This window comes from Hippoglossus stenolepis, chromosome 5, assembly GCF_022539355.2.
Source record: "Hippoglossus stenolepis isolate QCI-W04-F060 chromosome 5, HSTE1.2, whole genome shotgun sequence".
NCBI lineage: Eukaryota > Metazoa > Chordata > Actinopteri > Pleuronectiformes > Pleuronectidae > Hippoglossus > Hippoglossus stenolepis.
This window is the reverse complement of record NC_061487.1, coordinates 12199320-12224041: the sequence shown is the minus strand read 5'-3', so window position 1 is coordinate 12224041 and position 24722 is coordinate 12199320. Positions and strand designations below refer to the sequence as shown.

Below are 24722 nucleotides of genomic sequence, written 5' to 3'. Positions count from 1 at the left end.
ATTAAATGTGACTTTTTCAAATATATAACACTAATATGGACTAGGGAGCTTGAGCTGAAATGTGTCCCAGAGCATTTGGCTTAAATAGGATGTTGTGATTTCACAAGCACAGCACTGTCAGCGTAAGTGTGTGATCTACTGGACAGTTCATGCTAAACTGTTCTCACTTATGCTGCTGGAGCTCTGAGTAGACCAGCATCTTCTGTGGGCGGAATGTGCCATGAGATCATATCCTTTAGAAGGGAGGCTGGATTGCTTGATTTGCTCTGACCTTCACTGTTCACTTCCAGACAAAGGGAGGCACAGTCGTAGAAGCCCTGAAGCAGATTAAAAGGTTAAAAATGATTAATATATATATTTTATTTATTTGTATAAGAAAGGACCGTGATGACAGGAATGGGTTTATTTGCTTTGAAGGTAAAGCTAAAACCACTACTAAAAAGCTTACATCTTGTAGCAGCATAATTAGATAATGTGTTAAAAGACATGCTGCATTTTAATGAGGTTCTAAACACGCCTGTTTGGAATGGCTCATTTGCTTGGCCTGTACCTTTGCTGGTTGCAGCTTTTTATTCAATGACGTTGATTGAGTTGGTCCATTAAAAACTTCTGCAGACTTGTGCTGCTTTCAGATATGCACTTAAACCTGAACCTTTCCAGCCAGCTCCTTAGTAAAATGTCCGAGCGAGCCCATGTGAGAATATAGCAGGAAGATTTCCAGAAAATTCACAGCTAGCGTTGGCGTGTTGATGACATTTTTTGCGCAATCGATGGAAGAATGAATGAGGAATTTTTGTCCAAATGCTTGTACTTGTAAAATAACCATTACAGCTGCGTCAGTCACTTCTTCTCTCACCATCTTTGATCTGCTATAAACAAAAAAACACTTCGCTTTCCGCATCAGAATTAGTACGTATTGTCCAGCCTCCTGCATGCTCTACCCACGCCTCACTCCTCTTCTCAATATTCCAGAGTCTGACCCAGGCGATCTCCTGCTGCATTCTTCATAAATGAAAGTCAAATCTGACAAAGGCAAAGTTCATGTCTGACAACAGTAATGATGAGGACATGCAGGACTCAGTCTGCAGAGCCCTGAGGCCAGTATTGTCAAAGTCACAGAATTTGAATAATAACTGCCTGTACCCAAATAAGCTACAGCAGTTAAAACTGTTCACAATGAGTTGCAGAGAAATTTGTTCCAGTTTTCAACACATGAGGAAACCCCCTCAGTTTTTTGAGTTTCTACACACTGAGAGGATTGACAAAACAAAAGGCCACAATAGTATTTTTTATTTTCATTCCATCTTCCATTTGGTCCATAGAAAATAAGTATATAATGATGTTAGCTATCCCCATAATTTCTCTTTTAGTAGTTAACAAACAACATACTGTATCACTATTATTTTTCCTTTTCTCTTCTCACTCTCCACTGAACTTGAGATGTTGAAGGAGAGATAATAATGGTGGTGATTGAGATTCTATCCAGTTCAACAACTTAGTTTTTAATGAACTTTAGACTTGAATAAACAAAGATAATACCTCTGGGTTAATGACCCAAAAGGATATTTGCTGTGTTTGGGTTCAGATATGATATGTGCGAGGTGGAATGTGAACCCGAATGTTTGTACCCACCTCCCCTCCTGTAAAAATGCAACAAGGGAAGATCTGGATTCCAGCTTTAGATTGATTTTTTTCAGTGCCTCTGAACCTCTGTGTTAAAATGAAATGATATGTTTCAAAAACCCTCTCTCTTTCACTCCAGTGTAAAGATCCTTTTCGGAGCCTCTCGGTTGTTTGTGGTTAAACTATATTAGAAGGGGGAGTAAAGGATCAAAGACCCACCCAGAACAGTAAAACCTAAAGCCTGTGGAGTGTTGACCCCCAAACCTTAAGCTCTTCATTACAGCAGCTCACTGCTAATTGCTGTGGACAGGATAGTCCAGAGCCCAGAAAACTGCCCGTCTCTCCTCGCCCAGTGCTGCTCAGCTCCTGGTGCCACTCCTAGTTCCACCATCTCGATGCATCCAAGGTCAAGAGAAGGAGGAACCTCCTGGTGGCCTCCATCCAAACCCACCCTATAAACCAACAACCTCCCTCTGGAAGACAAAAAGGAAATCCTGAGTCTAGTGAAGAACGAAGAGCACAATGTTTTCAAAGCAAAAAAACACATTATATGCTCCCCTTACTGTAAAGCCCCATGATTTTATTCTAACTCAATCTCAACTGATGGGACCACAGACCACATCCCTCAGAGCCTGTGTGACCATTTTAAATGGTCTTGCGAGATACAATTAGCTGGCAGAGGTATTTTGAAAACATATTTACTCTAATTAAATTTTTAGCTCAGTTTTCCAGCATCAAGTGATTTTAATGCCATAATGGCTGCTGTCATCAACTTTAATTGCATTGTTTTCTAGTAATGTTTTCACAGGAAACTTGTGCTACGTAAGACAAGAAAATCAACAACTGTCAGCAACTTTTTTGCAATATTATATTTGAATAGAATAACAAAATGATTCAAGGAGCAGACAACCACTGATTGTTGTGGGCTACTTTTGTAGGTTGTTCAAAAAGGATTTTATTTCACTACTAAACAGGTTTTTTGTAACTTATCCTGCCTGTTCGGGCCCACACGTATTAACCACAGCCATCAAGTTACTTCATCTCCCCATGTTTTCCGCTGAGGTTTAAGAACTCGCTGTCCTCTGTATCACATGTATCATGTTGGAAATGTGTAGGGCCTTCTCAAATAGCTTCCGCCCATATAGGTGCAGGGGCGCGCATTTGATGTCCCACGACCTCCTTCTGAACACTGACCTCGGACACGTGTGCAAAACGTTTCTTAACGCCAGGAGGGTCCTTTTAATTTTCAATTTGTAACTTCAAGCACCTTGTACTGTTTTATATTGATATTTTAACCATATTTGGATACTTATTAGTCAATAATATGCTTCACATCGTATGATCTTATATCTATATATATCTTAAATTTTTGTGAATTATATTTATTTTAGGTTCATCAACAGTGCCCGTCAACAGATACATTTGGTTATGTACATCAGTGGATTTTTTTAAAGTAAAGTCAAACAATTTGATCTACAACTAGAATGGCACTCAGAGAGTGTATACCTCTCCCAAGCCCAACCACTGCCTTTATGAAACTACATTTAAATTCACGATATCCAGATTTTTATTTGGATCGGCACCAAATTTCACACACTCATAGATTTGTCCCCTCAACATGCCTGCATTCTCTGAGAAATCCCGCAATGTTAAAGAAAGTGGAGCAAAAATCCTGGATCCACCCATTTCAGATCCACACCAACATTTTATGGGTTATTTTCTGACACATCCTTACAACTAAGTAATGAGGAAATCGGTCGTGCTGATTTTGCGTAAACCTAGCTAAATAATAGAGACAAGAAAAAAATGGATATTAACCTACCCTCCTTGCTGGAGGTAGTTAATTAGATGTACCAGTTAATAGAGTTTTAAAAGTGAATATTTCCCGATGTTTAAATTGTCCACAGTGAGGTCAGAGGTCAGTGTGAGGCAGAGCTATCAAAAAAAAAAAGCCAAATACACGTGTGCAGCACAAAGTAATCGTGATAATTTAGTGTGACCCCACAAAAGAAATAGGTTACATAAACCTGTATGTCAGGCATCTCCCCTCAAATAGTCCTGATGAACAGGTGCTGATAATGACTCCTGTGTTTTAATCAGCAGTGGTGGGGTTTTGGGCCGGGGCCAAGCTCCAGTATCGAGTTCCTATGGCTGATATTTCAGCAAACACCTGTCCAACATTACTTACATGTACAGAAACTGACATGACGACGAACAACGTGACCATATTGGAGCCTTCTTTTGGTGTAGAGAAGAGTAGACGTTTGCTCTGTTGAATATCGTATTCTGGTCCGCTTGATTCTAAGAAATATGTCTCTGTCTCTTTTGGCTGTTTACTTTGGCTGTTTTTACTCTGACATTTATCATTGGACAAGTGGTGTACATTTGTCTTCTCTGAACTTGTGTGCTCATACTCATTTACTGTACTATCATTTAGAGGCAATGAGACTTCACCACATGGACCGCTGAACCAAAAAAAGAGCTGTAAGCATTTGAAAACGGCACTGAGCTGCAGTCTGCAAATACTAGCAAGAAAAAAGTTGTTTGGTTCATTTTGCTTGATTGAAATCATAATATTTTTAGAAACAAACACTATGCAAAATGATTTGTACAGATACCCTGCCTATTGCATAGTTGAGAGGTTGTATTCTCTTCGCACAGCATACATGGTAATGCATCACTCTTAATTTATTGTAGTGTAAGCATATGGAGTTGTGGCAGTCACTGTTTTATGGATTAGTTTTCAGCCTCTTAATGTGAGACTATGTATCTCAGGAGGGTTTTCAATTAAATATATATTTTTTTATATATCCTTAAAGGTATCAAACACTTTGATTCCCTCTAATGAAATGGCATTGGCAGTTAATTGGTGGATAAAAGATACCCTTTTATTAGGACCTCTTCTTCTTTTAGCTATGGTTAAAGGTAGAGTTTGTAACTTGTTTCTGAAACACTCTTTATCAAACTTGTTGAAAACCTCTTCATGTGATCGGCCATCGATTTAAAGAAGTTAAGTTCTCTCACAGGACTGTTTTTAACACGTCCAATAATTTCATTCAAATAAAATGATTGGCTTGCATACCAGTCTGTCACTAACCAACCTGCCTGTCTGCCCTGTCACTGCACATGACCAGAGTTGTTACAAGCCGGAGAGATGCACCTCTGAGGCAGATACGATAGTCAGAATTTAGCAAGTGGGTCACAGAAAAGTTGCCTTGTCTCAGTTATCAGGCACTGCACGATCATGTGTTTTGGGTGCGTAGCTTTGACAAGGAGGCTGATGGAAGGGGGTGGGATATTTGCTATATAGGTGGCATTTTCTCTCAGTGTAGGCTGCACTTGCTAGCTTTTCTAGGATTACCAATCCTAGCTTTATGTCATTATTTCCAAGGAAAGCAAAAGTATGATTCTCAAACATTAGATTTTTTTCATTTGCTTTTGGAATTCGTTCTTTATTGTAACTGTTAATTCAAATCTGCATAACATCTTACTTTCAACCCACTGTGGTGTTCATAAATACCTATCCAGACTCTCTCTCAAACCCTTTAAATCCGCAGCCAACCTATGTGCCGAGTAGTGCAGGCATGTGTGATGGGATACCGAAGGAAAACGGTGCCGTTGGTCTGCCCCAATACCGCACAGAGTGCTCTGCTGCCAACAGTGCCTCCAGTAATTATAGACCAGAGCTGTGGAGACGCTTGCTCTCCAGGCTAAACTGAAACTAAACCCCCTATTTCATACTTGGTATTCACTCTTTTCCGTACATGAATACCCAGTGTTTAAAAACTGTTATTTTTGGGCTGTAGCTTGACTCTCCTCTGTTTATAGTTCAGCCTGCGTGAACTGGAATATAGAATAACTGTTCACGTAAAGGCAGTAGTAGCTTTGGAGACTGTTGTTGACACTACGGCTCTTTCCTTTATGTCTCCTCTGAACCTGTCAATATACTTGATTATGTTTCCGTTAATATACTCTTTTACTGCTACTGAGCTTCCCATTGTTGTAACTCGCGTATAGTATAATAAAATAGCCAGTGATTTTCTATCTCTGAATCATTGGTTATAACATAAGATGTTGATGACCTGGATCTTCATGTTACATTAATTAATCAGTCTAGTCATTATTCCAAGGATGCTGTATTAGAAACAAGTTGATTTAGGGTTTACTAGTAAACATTAAAGAGCAGTGAAGCTTATCCTTCTTTCTGGAAAGTTTACTGAGCCCTCTGCCACCAGGGCCGTCACATCACACACAGCACTGACCAGGCTCCACTGCATTTGAAACTGCTCTTGCTGTAAAGGCTCTAGTTAATGGGTTCCTTCTCTCCAAAGTCCACATGGTTTGTGTCCTCACATGGAAATCATGTAAGGGTGGAAGTGGTGTGTTGTAATTTTGTGATAGGATGGGTGGGTGGCATCTTCTATTCCTCTGTCGTTAGCTGGTGAGTTTAGAATGGCATGACATCCTTATTTAGGTTTTGGTCATGACTGGTGAAGCTGTTTGGCAAACGCCAATGTACTCGAAGTCTAAATCGATCTAATGCTTTTTTCCCCTTTTGTATATTGTTGTAAAAAGCTTAAGTTGTCAGGTGTTTTGCTGCAAACCTTTTGCAACACTTCCGGTTTCAAAGTAAAAGCACTCAAGCGTTTTTGTTGACTGAATCCATTCATTTGTTGTGACAAGGTTTTTATTTTTGAAATATTTGCAGTAGTGTAAGATGCCTGTTTTCATACCGTAGAGTCATGGCACTTAGTTTAGGACACCGGCCTACTTTTATTTTAGAAAACGCAGTAATCATTCTAGAAATCTCACGTAGCTCTGCTGCAGGCACGCAGCATACCTGTGATGCAGCCCCCACACATTGCACACGCAGCCGGTACTGCCCTGGCATCATGTATTATCTTTTACTTTTCTTTTTTGTCCCCTATCGCCATACTTTGTTTTTTATTATGTACTCAAGCTTTTTTTTACAAGCTCTATTTGTTTTTGTATGGACTTTGGTATTGCTTGTTGAATGCTTGTTTTGGTGTTCAATTATTCTCCAAATCCACTGTTTGGTTCCCCTATTTTACACTGCTGACTCAAAGTGTTTTGTAGGTCTGCAATATAAGGGTTGTTGTCTATCTCTAGCTTATTAAAATAGACCTCACCTTTACCCTAGGTTTGAACACTCAATCATGATTGGACCAAAACATTCACGTGACACATACAGCTATAGGTGTAACTTTCAATCTTGCAGCACAGACACATTTTTTATTGATGCGATTCCCCTTTTAGACGTCCATACATTGGACAGCTCGTCAGCTTTTTGCAGGGCCAACTTACAGAGACAGCCATCCATACTCACATTCACACCTACAGTCAATTTAGATTCTCCAGTTATCCTAACCACAATCTGCATGTCTCTGGACTGTGGGAGAATCCCAGAGAACCCAAAGAAAACCCATGTAGATACGGGGAGATCCTGCAAACTCCACACAGAAAGACCTCGGCCAAATCTAGAGTTGGACAAACTCGATGTGAGTCAACAATGCTAAATGCCGCACCATCGTGCTGCCCTCATTTCATGCAGCTTACAAATAATATTTGCACACTGTGTATCTGTCTACCTGGCCAATACAAAGTGACCTCAGCTGGTCTCAACCCTTTGAAAACGTAGGTGTTCAGGGCATCACAGCATATCCACATTGATCACTAATTTTTGCTTTTTTCCTCCCTATCCTTTTCTCAACAGTCACAATGAGCGGAAGGTGACCTGTAAGCATCCTGTCTCAGGCTTACCCTCACAAGACAACTGCATCTTTGTCATCAACGAACAGTAAGTCTCTTGTTTATGCTTTCAGAATGCCACTGGGTAGCATTTTTGAACACTATTGTATGTTGATGCTGAAACTCCTTCTATGTGTAGGAAAAAAACGTTTCACAACATAGGGCTGGGCGATATGACTTCAAATCAATATCAAAATTATTTCAGCTACCTATCTTCTTGGCAAAAGCCTTAAAATCAAGGGCTAACTTACTCAATTCAAAAGGTTTTCATGGCATAATTGGGCTGCTGTTTTCGGTCAGTGCCAAGGCAGGGTTAATAACCTTAATGCTAATGGCCAACAGTTAAAAGCCATCGTATCATGTATACATCAGCTTGTGGGAATACCATGATTCACAATTCCCTCGTTGTGACCTGGTCAAGAGGTCACAGCCTTTTCATTTGTCATAAGTACGAGATAAAGTCCAACAATGTCATGTCCATGTGATCATCTGCTGTGCTCTCAGCGTAACACTCATCACATGTCTGCCCACATGACAAGATTGTTGAGAGGTCATCTTGAACTTTCACTTCAAGGGGAACTACTCTGAATCTAAATGTGGTCAGTGTGTGTTTTCCTCAGAAATGACTAGTACTCCTAGTCCAGTTAATGGTGCTTTGTCTAGAGTCTTGCAGAATGTCCAACAGAGAAAAATATGGTGGATACTGTTGTGTAATTTTGTCCGTCTTTGCAGATTCCGCTTGAAATTAACTTCTCTATCCCAATCGGTAAACATACTAAATATACATGCACTAGACTGTTTGCATCACAGACTGCACCCTGACATTAACCTCAACTCTTATCTCCCTTCCCCCTAGCCTAAGCTAGTCGTGCAACACTCCCTTTCTCACTTCCCTTAGAATCCTGTGTAAAAAACAGATTTGCCACAATGCCATACTAATGCGCTGAAGTCGTGTCATCACAACTGGTGTCAATTATTTTATTGAGCAACAAATGCTAATTGGGAAATGTTCTGCCTCAAGATGTGAAATTTCATTCCCATGTGGGAAACTGTTGCCAGAGTCCAATAAATAATGGAGAATGAATTCCCTAATGACCCATCACAGGCACCAGTTTCAGCTTTTGTCAATATGTAGATCAAAAATCTGAAATCCTGGTTTTACTGAAATACACAGATTTTCCAAATATCTCAATATTTTCATGACCTGCATTTGGTTAAGCAGAGACTGAATAAGAGCGTGTTGTGCCAGAACTGTCACCCTGCACTCTCTTGACACATTCCTCTACACACTGTGTTACTCTCACATCTCTGCTGCTTTTCACCCTGAGTGGAAAAACATACCAGGGAAGATGGTATCTCATTTAGAAATTGGTGTTTTATCGTTTTAAGATAAGATGCTAAATGAATGAATAAATAAATGCAAACAGCAAGGAGATGAACCTAAAACCGGATTCATTGTTGTTTTTTAAGTTCAGTACAGCTCATTCCATCCAACTGTTAGCTGCGTTTTAGCAAAAGTAATAAGGAGGAAAATCTTTACGTTGGATGAGTAATAAAAGGCAAAGACAGATTTAAGCTGCCAGAGGGATTAAGAAGCCAGGCTAGAAATCACTGACTAATCTTCTCTGCACTTTAAGTAAATACAAAATACAAAACTTTAGCTTCAATTTGGTGTTTTAATTCCAAGTACCTAGTATATAATTGAGTAAAACATTTGAAGAAGATCCTTTCAACCCACCTCAAGATGTATAATAAATATAAAACATTTATAAATACAGCCAAAAGGGAAACTTAAGATGGAGTTGACCTGGATTTGTTTTGGGTTAACAGATTAGAGAAAGCAGAAAAATTCTACTCTCAGACTGTACTTTTATCCCATTATAGATAAAAAGAGACAATGTCTTTCTTGATGTGAAAAATCTCTTTAAACATCCATGAAGTCAGTTGTCACTGTGGTTGTACTGCACAGTGTCGGAGAAAGTCGGCAATGATCAGGACAGACACTCAATCATCTGCTCCGTAGGAAGAACTCTCTCTCAGGCTTTCAATGTTATGCAAATAAAGCATAACTCCTTTGACCTGGAATACAACCAGAAAAGGTTGTTGCCCTTATTACAGTTATTGTAGCCTCTATTTCAAGGTTCAGTGTCAGTCAAGTTTTATGCAGTTTGTACTGACGAGTTTGACAAATACACGTCAGCAACTCCCAGTAGCGAACTCCACTGTGTTGCTGTTGAGGGACCAGTTTGAGCTATGACTCGTACATTAGCCTCTCCTAATCCGCTTTAACATTGTTTATAGGTAAAACAATGTCGACATTACAAAGACAGCAGTCACTCATACTTACCCTCTCAGTTATGCCGGGAGGTGCACGTTCCTGCTCCAGTCATGGGTCAGGCACATTCTTGACACGTGACTTCACCTACCTCACCTCAGAGAATGTCAGCCTCAGCAATTTTCCGGCACTACTGTACATGTCTGAGCATATTTGTAGTGGTGCACATGATCTTTTGCACGGGAATGTTTGTGTAGAAGTGGCATATGAAACACATTTAGCAAACAGCATTGCAGGATGATTCATAAGCCAATATGGGCTGGTTTCTACAAGTATAATCCAAATTACAAACACAATAGTTGTGTCTCAATTCAGGGGCTGCATCCTTCAGAGGATGCAGTCTTTGTGAATTTGTGAAGACTGCGAAGGCTGAACCAAAATTAGACCATCTGGTCTTTAGAGGTTTTCTGTAATCACCGTCAACAGCTCGCACCATCCTTATTGCTGTTGCCTAACAACAAGAAATGGAGAAAGTTTTAATGTGGTTTGGTTTTTTAACATGTTAACCATTAGCAGTTCAGTTGAGTGAAAGTGTGATACTCAAGCATTGTACGTCTCGTCGCTAGTTGGCATCCTTACCTCTTTGAAAAACGGTTCATCACTAAAGAGCAATGAATCCTGGGATAGGTTGGGCCGAGATGGATCCACCCATTGGAGGCTTTGTTTCGCTGGGAAGGAAGGATTCATTTGTTGCATTTGAAGGAGCCTTCAGATTTCTGTTGTGACGAAATCAGTCTCCAAATACAGCTTCCGAAGGATACAGTCCCTGCATTGAGACACAGCTAATGTTAAAATTGTTCAGGCTGACATACAGAAGAGTTCAAAGTCAAAGTGTTATTTAATAACCAATTTTACTTGCTTGAATTAATCAGTCAGGTCTTCTTTGTGAACTCCTTATAGGTGTTAAGTATAGAACATTTTTCCGGTGAAGGAAATCAGCATACCACTCCATACCATCATTCTACAATAATATTGGACAAGAAAACAAAATTGAGTTGCTAAAATGCACTGAAAACATGTTTGCAGTTGACATAGCCTTGTGCAAGTAACTGAATTTGAAAGATTCAAACCTTTATTCCCAACACATGTCTCTGTCTCTTTCTTTAGTGTGAATTGTGGAAAATTGTGTCTCCCAGCATTAAGCAGGTAATACACCACGAGGTGCAAATGGATAACTGTGTGTTCTCCACATTCTTTTATTATTTTAATTTAAATTATTTTAACATGTCTGTCTGTTAATAATCCTTGTTGTTGCACACTAACAACAGACTGTGAGTAGTTTGAATGGTGTTTTGCCAGTTGACCTGTTATGCATTTGCATTCCAAAGTCTGGTCAGGGTGAACATTACTGTCTGAACCTGTCTGCTATGATCACTTCAGGCCTCATAAACAACGCAGGCAGATCTTTACAAACCAAGGCCGAGCTGTACATCCTCGATTAGAGCTGAGCTGTCAAACAGATATTTTTGCGTCACTACCATTCAGCTCACTTTGTTGGCAGTTTATTTATTTCCCAGAATAGTTGGTTGTCAGGTCGTATCGAAAGGTTTCTTTATAATAGGCCAAAAGCATCGGAAAATGTGATCATTGCAAACTTTCTGATACACAACTCCGTTAAGTGTTAATTTTTTCTTGACAACAATGAATGTGTGAACACCCCTTCATACAAAATGGTAAATGGACTGTATTTATGTAATGCTTCCAGTCTTATCGACCACTCAAAGTGCAAGTATTCACACGCATCCATTCACACACTCATGTGTAAACTTGAAGGGCAATTTTGGGTTCAAGGAAACCTCTGAATGGAGGAGCCTGCAGGGATTGACCCACCGACCTTCTGGTCAGTGGCCGACCCTCTCTACCTCCAGAGCCACAGTCGCCACATTCTGTGTCCCTACTGGATGTAAAGTCTACATTTACTGTACAGTTTTCACTATGTTGCTTTGCTATGTTAGAGCTGGGTGATATGACCAAAACAATCTGTATCATCAACATTTTGCTTACTCGCCTTAATATAAATAAATATTATAATATAAACACTTTTCTATGTGAAGTAAATTCAGAAACGGTAAATTCTGTCCTCCATTGGGGCCAAAGGACGACTATAAGTCTGCATAATATGACCTAACGAATTATGTTCAGTTTTGAAAAGAAAAAAAGCTTTAGCATTAGCTTGCCATGCTGCCTGATGTTGAATGATAATTCATTTCCAGATGAGAATAAGTCACTTTCAGAATGACTGCACTGTTACAGAACAAAGACACATAAATGCAGGTATGACTGCAATAAATATCAGTATCTGCGTGAACCTGCGATGGTGCACAAGGTGTACTGCTTGCCTTATTCTACTCATCTTTTTTCATTTAAAAAATAATGGTCAGGTTCACCACCAAACAAAAGTCTTTAAAGCACGTATTTTCTTTAGAAATGCTGTGTGGTCATTTTTAAAACGCACCCTCAGCCGCTCAGCTCAGTGTTTGCTTAGAATGGCAACACACAGACCCAGTGCACTCACACAGACGCACAAAATCCATGACGGTGATGTGACACTAATACACATGGGGTGGTCTTCCTATTGGGAATTGCTGAAAGGGCTTTGTTTTGTGGCATTTCCCACAAGAGAAGATGAGATCAATTTGGTTATTCGCATATATTTCTCAAACTTTCTCATTTATTGTTTTATTTAACATGGAACACACACATAATTTCATGTAGCTGTACCACAGATGATATGGTAGCATATAAAGTAAGTGTAGCCTATGCTGAACTTAAAAGTTAATGAATGGTGTTAACTATTTAGATGGGGTTATATTGTAAAGGCATGATTAAACAGTCATATTGTTTGTTTGTGGTGATCCATCCAGCAGTTTTTGCATAATTTTGCTTACAAACAAAGCAACCAACCAACAAACAGACAGGGGTAGAATCACGTCATTGGCGGAGGAACAGGAAAGTGAATGTGAATTGTTAGAGTAAGTGTAGTTATCTGGACATGCAGCTCAGCCACAGGGTTTCTTTTCAGGTTGATGAAACATTTGTTAAAAATAGAAATCGCAGTTACCCTTATATTTTATTATTTACACATATGAACATAGCAAAATGTTGCCACAGTGGCTTTGCAAATACATACAGTATAGTAGCTTTTTTTTCTTCTTCTTAAGTTGACCATGTTTGGCTCTTTTAGGTTTCCAGTTGAGATTTGTATTCACTTCGCTGTTCACATAGAGCTGTGGTAAATTACTCTGTACAATACAATATCCACTGCTGATGGGTGACAAGCACCATCTTAAACAAGACAACTGTAATTGAAAGCAGACAAACACTGAAAACAGCATGTTGTGGATATGAACATATGTCATCCATGTTGTGTCCCATGCTAACATGTTAGTGGAAGCCAGCCAGAGCAAAGTCTCATGTCAAAGTATAAATGTGAAGCAGTTGGTGGTCTCCATTGCGTGTGTGCATTGTGTTTGACATAAAGGGTTGAGAAATAAATACTGGAGAGGCCCAGATAGGGAAACCAACCATGAAAGCCTTGTCTACACGACTGCAGATCTTTTTTTTTTAACGGATATTTTCCCCTTGCTTTTAAAAAAAATCTCCGTCCTCACAACTTTTGTTTTAAAAAATATCTCAGTCTAGACAAAAAGATGCTCTAACAAGCATGCCGGGCCAGTGGGTGGGCGATAAAGTCCAGATCAACAATCCGTTGATATGCTGACACTGGTATATAGCACCCATTGTTTCTGGTGCATGCTCATTAAACAAAGCAGCAGTGGGCATACACCACGGAAGCTGTGACATCATGGTTTCTCAAAGGCTCTGTTTTACTCATACACACAAATGCACATAAAATGAAATCAGCTTGTTTGTAAAAAATAGTTTTTATGCTTAAAATGCTGTTTGCGTTTGGATTAGAGGCCCAAAGGCAGAGGGAAAGTTTGTTTTGCAAAATATCTGCATTAGTCTGGTGAGGGCATGAATTCTCAGTGTGACAATGTTCTAAAATGACTTGGTGTTAGCACTGGATGTACTTTTTCAATAGAGTTTCCCACAATTGAAGCAAGCCCACATTATCCAAGTATTTGTACAGTTTTGTGCTTTTAGCCATTATGTGTCAAGCTGGACATTTACAAGAGTGGGCAGAAACGTTAGTACAAGATCTCACTGGGATGCTTTGGTATACTCTAACATTATTATTTGGTTTTCAAACAAAAATATAATTTCATAATGTATCACAAAAAAACATTGTTGTTCATCATTTGTTTAGCTTATTTTAATCACTCCAAACACAGTAGATGTACTGTAAGTATATTTTTACTGCATAGTTTCTTCTGTTCTCGTTGTTCTTTATCTCCTGGTTGTCATTGGGCAGTGATTTCGCTAAGGCAGCTAATCTGACACACTGGCTACTTTTCAATTTCACAGCATGCAGATTGATTATCAGGCCCAAACTAATTATCAACAAGGAGCCAACACACACACAATCACACTGGAGCTCAGAGGCTGGAAATGGTTTATCAGCTAAATAGAGCATCAAAAGGAGCAGTTTATCTGTTAAACCAAAGTGAGTCCATTTTCTCCACCGCTCCCCACCTTTGTTTTGATGACAAGTCCACACACCATTGATTACGGTTCACTTAGGATTTCTCCCGTCACTGGAAGTGCTGAAAGTCTCTGGAGCTCATTTCCTGGAGCCAGCTCATTAGATAGAGAAGAAGTCAAATCTCAGCGGCTGCTCATCACTCTGCACAATAAGCTATTTTAGACTAACAAGTTGAAAATTGTGCACACTTCAACTCAAGAGAGCATTAGTCACCCACTTCCCTGATAGTGTCCATGGGAATGTGTCACCTCTACACAGAACCCCAATTATGTATTCCGGCAATCTAAGGCAACCAATTAACTTTAATGATAAAAGAAATACTCTTCCTTGTATAAGTTCTGTGGGAAGTTACATAATAATAAGATTATGCTGCTTTTTGCAACCTAGTGTCAATCTCTGAGTCCATCGGCAATCATCTGAAGACGAATTAGCCTCTGGGGGCAACGGCCATTATTTTGGGGGTTCTATTGTCGACAGAGGATATCCGGACCTAGACTCCATCTTCCATTTGCTGTACAATGTTTACAGTTGAAAATTTCTCCACACAAAAACATGAAAAGCGATACTTTCTGTAGTTGTTTTAGGTCTAGATTGATTCACCCCCTCGCTCGCACATTTGCATATTTGTGACTGGTTCTTTACCTGCAGACAACTAAAGCCTGCTCAAATTTGATTAATCAAACTAGAAACCAGGAGGCTTTAACTTTCAAAATCTTGTCACTACAGATTCTATATTTTCACATACGGAATCTTTTTTTAGAGATTAACTGAGTCTTGACCTGTAACAAACTATGTAACGTTAGCTCTAAATACAGGCAAAACAAATACAGATTGTGGTTGTCAGTGTTTTGTCTTGTCATGTTTCTAAATGGTCCGCAGGTCGTTTCAGTTCTGCTCCAGTGCTGCACGTAAAGAACATCCTGTGTGTGTTGCCTGATCCCTTGTGATCCCTTCTTGTGTTTGTGCACCTTCACTATAAAAGCATGGAGTTTTTTTTTATCGATGTTAACAGTCTTGTCCTTGTGTCTGACAGATGATAGACTGAAAGACTGTAGGTTAAATATATATAACCTACAGTCTTTCATATAACGGAATGGTACCGTTTCATCTGAAGCCTTTCAATGTTGGGATATTAATTGATTTAGCAGGGTAGAGTTTGCAGCAAGAGTTTGCAGTTTCTGTCCCTATTCAGTGACCTGAAACCATTTTATCTGAGAGATCACACTTTTTTTCACTGCTGCAGTATTTCTGCTCCACTCTGGTTTCCCTGTCTTGTTCCCTCTAGACCACAATGTAGTTCCCTTCCTAAAGAATGTAGGACATATCCGTGGGCCAGGAACAACAAGGTGTTCTATCCTATCTCGTATTTTGAACTAGCTACACTTTTCCACATTTGCTTTAAAGAAATCTTTATAGACATCATGGCCTGATTCACTGCTGTAATTGCCATATTCCAATATTTTGGACAGACACTGCAGTGCATTAAAAGACGATAGAGGAATGGAAATGTATCTATGGTGACATGGTGGGAGTAATTGGCTTGATCCATAGTTCTGGGTTGAGATCTTATTATAATAGGTTGAACTTTAGAGGAGAGAGAAACCAGAGAATAAAGGCTGCTTCCTCCTATTCTCCTCCTCTTATTGGGATCATGAATTTAAATCGGTTGTCTCTTATAACTTTCCTATGTGCTCACTGCATACTTTGTTCTTTTTATTTCAGACCTGCCTCTACAGTGCCAGCGAATGAGAAGAAGGAACGAGCACTAAACATCATGAGTGAGGCCTCCAACTACACAGGTGGCTCGGACTATGCTGCTAACCCCAGTAGCCCAGCAGGAAGAGTACGTAACACACATTATTACCATTGGATTGTCAAGCATGTCTTTTAAGTTTGGGATATAATGGAAACCCAACTTGAATTCATTTTAATTCCTTTCTGAAAGTTTGAGAAAAGTTTAGGAAAAAGTAGTTTTTTGTGGATTGAGCTCACTTTGCTGGTTAATCATTCATGCTCTTTTTCTAGCCCTCAAGGCCTTCCAAAAAGATTCATAACTTCGGGAAGAGATCCAACTCTATCAGGAGGAATCCCGGTGCCCCTGTAATGAAGAAAAACTGGCTTTATAAACAGGTAAGCAAGAACATATGACACCAAGTTTAACTTTATATTTATTCCAATAAATCACCCAATAAAGTGTTGAGAGGCAGAATGTGTAAATGAGTTTGTGTTCAAGCCATTCTTGTGACATGGCTCTGTGGATTGCCATGAAATCTCATCCAGACCATAAATTTCATGTAAAGATGAATTCTACTATCTTTGTTGATTCCCTTCCTGTATTTTGTGATTATCACGTTAGCACGTTATCATATCGCTGTAAATTATGTCCACTTTAAATGATTAAAATACATAAATAGATTAATCTCAAAGAGAAAATATGTTTTGTACAAAATTGTGCCTCTATCTAAAAACAATCCAGTATCAGTTAGGCTGTAGTTAGCACTGTCAGAGTGAGCTTATTAGTATGCTGTGGTTAGCATTTAGCTCTACTTGGTTCTGTGCCTCAGTAAAGTCTCACAAAGATGCTAGCATGACTGTGCAGTCATGTTAGAATGAAGCTATGCAATCCATTACACATAGCAACGTATGGCAGAACAACAACAATATTAACAATAATAATAATTCATATTGAACTTTAATTGACAATTGACGGCAAAGTGATTTGATATTGATGTTTAGATGTTAGTAACATTAGTTTATTTTATTTGTTTTGTTCATATTTAATAAATATATTTGTAATAATGCAACTGATGATTAGAAATGAGGATATTTTAGAAAGTTTCTGTATTTAGCATAGTTAGGGAACATGAAATCATCTTATTAATGCAGACTTTATTTTTTTATACAGTTTTCCTTCCTCTTACACAAAGAACAAGGCTTATGTTCTTCCTCCTTCTGTAACTTTTGCAGAAGCAGTCTTACTCTGAGCACAAAGGAAGCTTCTTTTTGAAGTCTCACAGGATCTGAACATTTCTTTTGTCCAGTGTTTCTGCTCAGCCAGTCAACCAGCGCGGCCACTGTTTAAATACCAATCCCTCATCGCAGCTCCCTGGTTACTTACAGCAGAGTGAAGAGGGGGGGTGCTTGAGGCGGCTCTCAGCCAGACAGGGCTCTCTCTCGTGCTTCCTATAAGTGGGGGACTCATTTAGTTTTGATTGCAGCCTCCCGGCACAGTTTTGTGAACACATGATGGCCTCCTTTGGTACAGCTGCCAGCTGCTGTTTCTTTGGGGACCTCAATCGGGGTGACGTAGAGCAAGCTAAAGACTCACAAATCTGCTACCCTGAATAAAAGCTGGATTTGCACTTTTATTTTCCAGCCACATTGAAACCTGGAAGCTATTGAAGTCCTTGGTGGAGGAAACGCTACAGCCTTTCACTTGATCCTTTGGGAGAACAAAGTGATTGATGTGATTGGCAAAAGCCTCGTTTTTTCTCTCCCGCTGAACAGAGGAATACCTAACAGAACCTTTGATTTCTGAAGTTTATTCATCAACACATTGTAAACCCTGTGGTTGGGACCTTGATTGTACAGAGGGAGGTTGGCAAAAGAATGGATGCTAGGAAATTTGAATCTAATGTTAAATTTGAGATATGGCTCCATACTGCACAGCATCTGGTATTGTGAATTATTTTTGGTTCTAATGTGTTAAACATGCTGGTTCGCAGAACTGAATTTCCATTTAGAGTAAACTGCAGTCCACATGCCATTTGACCATAATGACAGAGTAGTTGAGGTCCCTCCCCCCTGCTTTTGTCCCAGGGTGGGATCCACGATCAAGGACTCAAGTTTTCCAATAAAGCAAATGGAGGGTTAATACCCTTTTTCTCACCCTTCATCCGTTTCATGCAGCAGCCTGAAAACCCTCTTGATCACGGCGTAGCAATACTGAAGAACAACTTAAGCACAGGATTTATTTATTTTTGGCCACTAAGCAACATGCTTTGAAAGGGAAAGCTGGTTATTGATTGAGAATACAGAAGAGCACTCTTTCATTATTGTTTTGCATCATATTAGAAAAACTAAAATGTTTCACCCTGAGACAAATAAATGTCCCTAACTCCATTACATGAATTAGTCAAATTGATAAAAATTACAAAGTGAATGAATTCAACATTGACTCCATGAATGTAACTTATTTACACACAACATTTTAAATTACCAAAAAGTCCAAGGAGGTGTTTTATACCACAATATACAGGCACATAAAGACAAAACAAGGAAAAGGATACCAGGTGTTTTAGTGACGTGTCAGATGGAAGCATAAGATAAGGGACATTTTCTGTCTTACAGCAGCAAAGAGGACAGTCCAAACAGACACCAGTTAATGCAATACATGAGTAAACATGCAACATAAACACAAGGTAATTTAGAAAAGATATGATAGAAGTGATTATTCAGTGTAATATTCAGTGTAAACAGAATATACACAGTGTTTGTTGAGTATATACAGTGTAACAGATTGCACATCAGCCATTCAATTACACTGATAGGAATGAGTATTGCACTGTTAAATTGAAATAAACCTGGGTTTGGCCCAGAATTGTTTTGTGTGGTCCACTGGGAGCAGAGCTGGTTGTACAGTTCAACAGCAGCAGGAAGGAACAACCTGCGATACATTAACAACGCTCCTTCATTGACGGTCTATCTATCAGAGATGACAGCTCTCATTCTCCTCTATCCCATCACCTCCACTGGGTCAGAGGCGTATCCCTGAGCATAGCTGGCCCTCCTAATGAGTCTGTCTAGTTTCTTTCCTGCCAGCATTCTTGGATTCATAGCAACTTGTCAACAGATTATTTAGCATATTGCAGACTTTTAAATTTAAATCAAAATGTAATTGAATACTTTTGGAAGCACAACATCATTCATCGAGTGATATGTAGCCTAATGGTTAATTACTTGGAATGAATTCAATGAGGCAACCATACCAAACTCTTTTTCTTTGTCATTTTAAAATATAACCACCTCCACTAGCAGGTGGAGTAACTGTATTCTGTTCCTCTGCTCTCTTTGCAGGATAGTACAGGGATGAAGCTGTGGAAGAAAAGGTGGTTTGTGCTGTCGGACCTGTGCCTCTTCTACTACAGAGGTGAGTCCTGTCCACGTGGCTGACGGCACGTTTCCTTTGTATGGACCTGCTAACAACAGTGATAGGTTTGGATTAGTAGGTCACTGAGCTTGTGACCTTCAGAGCACCACAAGCCGTGTTCTTGGCGATTGCAAGTCTCTGTGGTGAGCCGCCTGTCAGGACCAACTGAACAGACATATTAATTGAAAGGGCTCTACTGTCGTCCGACTTGATATTTAAGGGATAATTTTTTCCCCAAAGGAAAGCCAGGGTTTTACACAAGGCTTAGATGCTGCCATAAGCATAGCAGGAAATTGGATTTCACATGTCCAGTTTCCAGAGATGATGCTCTTTTTTTTTTTTTTACACTTTTTGCATACTTATGTAATCCTTGGATTCAGATACTGTACATCAAACAAAATAGATCCTGCTAATATTTACTTATTTATTTAAATCCTCTAATTCCACGTTAAAGAGACATCATACTGTATCATTAGTTGCTCTTTTTGAACATCTTATACATGTAATTTAGTAAAGACAACCAATATTTAAGTTTAGTAAAGACAACCCATGTCTTCCACTGGTGTGTGTGTGCACGGTGGTGCAGTGGTTTGCACTGTCGTCTTACAGCAAAAATGATTTGGGGTTTGAACCTGAACATTTCTTGGTGGGGTTTGCATATTATCCAAATGTGTGCGTGGTTTTTTTTCTGTGCAGTTGAGTGCTTCCTGAGACGTCTCATTTACCCAGTTGTGAAGTTGTTCTGATCTTGGTGTGTTATGTGCATTGAAGTCGGAATGTGGAAAAACAGGGGTTCTGTAACAAAATGTGTTGTAGTTATGTGTTTAGGCCGTTTAACAACACCTTGACATCTCATTCCAATATTTGCTGTTATGTCCCGTCTAGTAAGAGGTGTGGTCATCAATAGCTTATGCATGTTAATCATTAAAACGTCTGTTTTGGCTAAATGGTTTGGTGTTAGGCGCTTGTTAGGATAGACCTACAGTTTGCATGTGATATTTGATGGGTTCACTTTCAAAGCTCCTATTAAAAGCTGATTGTAAAATTATGTTAATTGCTTTCCGCAACTTTCCAACATGTTGTTCTGACTTGAGGAGACATTCACGTGAAATGTACAAGTCGGAAGCAAATCTCTCAAATATTGTTAATCCATTACGACCTCGGGTACGGCTTCCTCCCACACTCCAAAGACCTGCAGCTTACAGGTCAACCCGAGACTCTAAATTGCCCGTAGTCATAAATGTGAGCTAAAATGTTTTTTGTCTATGTCAGCCCTGTGATGGACTGGCGACCTGTCCAGGGTGTACACAGATTCTCACTCCGTCCGCTGGGATTGGCTCCAGCTCCCCCACGGCCCTCAGAGGAGAAGCAGAATAGCTAATGAATGGATGGAACTGATATTTCCTGTAATTAAATGTTTTACTTTGATTGAAGTGGAAACTTAATGTTTTATTTATATGACCACTGCCACTGTCCACATCAGGTTTTTTCTCATATGGGACCTCTAGTCCAGTTAAAAGCAGTTTTTCCATTTAATTATTAAAGTCTGGCTGTCCTTATAAATCTTCCTCTTTGCTACTGTTGCCCAGCAGGAATATATTTGCAAGCTTTAGATGGGATCTTTTTTATAAGCTGCCCCCTGACGGGGCATTTCAGCATTTCATATCAAATATTGACACAGCTGTGTCCGAGAGCCTTGTGCCTGAGAGCTTTCCTATTTGAAAAAAGTGAATACTGTGAATGACTGGGGCTGTTAGGTAACTGTAGAATAGGTGTACTGTTGCTGTAGCTACAGAGAAAGTCTTGCGTGCCCCCCTGCGCACATCATGTGGATACAGTCGTCATTTCTGCTGATCAGGATGACATCCAGTCTGTGTTGTTTCCGGCGTCTGCCAGTCCTGTCGCCTTCTTTCCGCCCACTGACTGACAAAAGCCACAGACGACAGCGGACGGGCTGATGTTAGGAAATTGTATCCATCAGCAGGGAGTGGGCAGAGGGGTCATGAACTGAGCTGCCCCGTAACTAAACACAGCAGCTATCTGTTGTCGTGATCAGAGCATTGTGGTGCACTCAGGGTCTTCCACCATGTTAGCTTGTGTGCAGAGACTTTTCTGCAGAAGCCGCTGTGTTTATGTGTGTTTTTTATAGAGAGAAGCAGAGACACAGAGTCTTGATGAATAAATAAATGTGCAGCCAGTGGGCTCAGGTTCACCTGATGCTGGTGATCAATTTATCTTCCCTTATAATTTCATTAGTTGATGCATGGCTCGAACATGGCTTCAGGGCAAACAGATCTACGAATAAACTAGCAGAGGCCGACCAGAGTTCAGCTACCGTTCAGAAATATTACTCACTGTTCATATTGAGCCTGTAGAGAATGATTGGAGCCTTGTTTTTGAAACACTTTTTGATCTTATCTGTTGAAATCCTCATGTCTTGAAAGCATCAATATGTTAAGTTGACTGGGAAAAAAAAGAAAAGAAGCTGGTGTCTGTGGCCTTCGCCGGACTGTAATAAACATGACCAATTTCATTTGGTCCAAATGAAATGATTCGCTGGTGTCACTCACCGACCTGCCTGCCTGCTCTCACCCTGCCCTTGGTCTCGCTGCACATAACCCGAGGCTTTACAAACCGTAGAGGCATACACCTCTGAAGCAGAGATGATAGTCTCAGGTTAGTGAGCGAGTCACGGAAAAAAGTCACCTTGCAGCAGATGACGGGAAGGTCGATGGGAGGGGGCGGGATGTATCTTTGCAAATTGTAGCCTGGCTATCTTTTCCAGGCTTACCAACCCTAGCTGTAAGACTTTAAAACCTCTTCTACATCAGAATGAGCAGAAATTCACAGGTTTTCCAAACGTGGGTAAACCTGCTTAATAAGGCGATTTACTTCCTTCGCATCACCTGTCAAGAAGTTTGCCTTCCTGTTTTTTCCCCGTCATATTCAACGTTACGAACGCACCAACAACTGATGTGCTCTCTCACCTCACTTTCCTGCCAAATTCGTACGTTCACCCTGGTGTCAAGTTTTCCGATTGTAGCCGGCGCCAATTAATACCTGTGTCTACTGCAGAGTCGTTTGACCTGGGAGTTGATACTGATGTATCCATTCACATTGTAGACAAAAGCCACATGTATCTGGGTGTTGGTGGGTCTTTTGACCAGTGGAAAAGGGGCTAAACATAACGCATCCAGCCAACACTCGCAGACAAACATGCACACATGCCAAAGTGCCTGCCTGTTATATTATGTTTTCCTGCTCTGTTTAGCGTAAGCAGTGCAGATTGCTTATATCAAATTGATAGGTCAAGCAATTCTCTGCTTAAAACTCTGGACTCAGTCTAATCCCTCCTGTGGCGAGTGCTCCATTGTCAATGTGGAGCCCTGTCTGCTAAATTAATGAGGATTAGAGAAGCGAGCTACAGAGGACATCGAATCAATGCTCATCTTTCCTGCTGATTGGACTCCATCCCCTTCACTCATTTGCCCAACACTCCAATCTTTGCGTTTTCTCACTGTGGACATGGTTCTCAATTTTTTGACTGTTCAACACTAGAGTTTAGTGTCATCAACAAAAATAAAAACACAGAACGGTTCCTAATTCAATGTGTTGATTTGTTTTAATCTGCAGATGAAAAGGAGGAGGGGATACTGGGCAGCATCCTCCTGCCGAGCTTTTATATATCTATGCTGTCTGTGGATGATCACATCCACAGAAAATATGCCTTCAAGGTCAGTGCATGGTTCCAGTCCTGTCAAACTCTGTAATACTCCACATTTTGTTTTATATTTATAGTACATGTAGAGCCTAGAAATGTGAAGCATGGCTTTAGTTTTTAGAAAACTGAAAGGTCAATCAAATGAAATGATAAGAGCTTATGAGGTTAGAAAGATGATTTGACTGTGGTGGTTGCACTGTATATTTTCACAATGTTTTCTTACTTTTCTTTAGTTTCTTGTTTGAAAATATATTTGAAACATGAATTGCTCAATTTAACTTAACCTTATTATCTGTCAAAACCAGAACATAACTTAAATGTTCCTTTGATGAGGCTCACCAGTTAAAATATGTATGCATATATGTATTTAAAACCGGTTAGGTACTCAGTATAGTGCATTTCTCCACTAAGGCCCAACAGTCCCATTTTGAAACTACGTTTACAATCACTAGATCTGCACCTAACTCAATGAAAATGTTGGATCTGCCTGTTTATCCATATCCAATCGAAAATGTATTGGGTTTTTCCTTGGTTCATGCCCCACCCCTCCACAAATCTCATGGAAATCAGTGGTGCAGTTTTTGAGTAATCCTGCTGACAGACAAACAAACGAAAATGAAAACATGACCTACTAGGGGGAGGTAATGAACTATTTTTGTAGATGTTTTCTGAGCCAGTGGGACTTTATAGCATTGACCTGATGGCAGCAACTAGAAGTATTGCTAGACAGCATGAGAGGGTTTTTTCTAGATCTGCTGTGAGGCTTAGAAAGCAAATAAGTCATATTCGACTACTATTGCACTACAATACTCAGTTGCCTCAGAAAACCTAAGGTCCAGGGCGACAGGCATATTTTCTGGGATCTCAGTGGCTTGTAGAGTATTTGACTGTGGATCCCTCGTAAACCCTGAGAGACAACAGAGTTGTCCTGCCAAGTGCAGCCAAAAACCAGACGCCCAGAAGTCTGCTCATGGTCTCTCAAACCACACAACCCACTCTTTCCAGCTTTGACTCAGGCCGAAGGAGAGTCGAGGTAGAACAGGGCCCAAACTCTCTAAGTTCACAGCGATGTAACTGAGTATTTTTCATTCTTAACTTTCCCTGTCTCTTGTTCATGTCCTCAAAAGGCCCCATGTCATTAGAAGGTCTCATTATTCTGTCATAACTGGAGCGATGACATTACTTTTATTGTTTTCAGACATTTGTAAACAGGATATTGAGGTTGTTGCACTAAACATTCTGTTTTTCTCTTTCTGTCTTTGCCTTAAACAATAAATTGCTTTGTACGCTGTGAGGGAAGAGCAACAATGGAACAATGTGTCTGCCATACAACCGACTGCATGGTAAGTCCTACAGTACTGCGGCAGATTTACTGCCCTAATCTAATGGTATGCATGAAACTCAGGTGACACACAGTTTGATTTATGAGTATAGTGCAGATGACCACAGCCAGGAGCATTTCACTAACCAGATTTTTTTCCACTGTTATTTGTGAAGAAATATGACCCGAAATCGACGT

The 24722-nt window shown here is 39.9% G+C and overlaps 1 protein-coding gene across 13 annotated transcripts in view; it reads left to right on the top strand.

Annotated features, from left to right (window-relative positions):
* The window catches only part of LOC118109553 (pleckstrin homology domain-containing family A member 5), a 91476-nt gene that overhangs the window by 42760 nt on the left and 23994 nt on the right, over window positions 1-24722 (top strand). For 12 of the 13 annotated variants that reach the window (XM_035156770.2, XM_047339750.1, XM_035156768.2 and 9 more), the window contains 5 exons: window positions 7358-7441; window positions 16056-16176; window positions 16359-16463; window positions 19410-19482; window positions 23116-23216. In XM_035156770.2, the coding sequence (XP_035012661.1) occupies window positions 7358-7441; window positions 16056-16176; window positions 16359-16463; window positions 19410-19482; window positions 23116-23216 (484 nt within the window). Of the gene's footprint in view, window positions 1-7357; window positions 7442-16055; window positions 16177-16358; window positions 16464-19409; window positions 19483-23115; window positions 23217-23253; window positions 24547-24722 lie in introns of those variants that run through there. The other variant, XM_035156775.2, reaches the window with a different exon arrangement.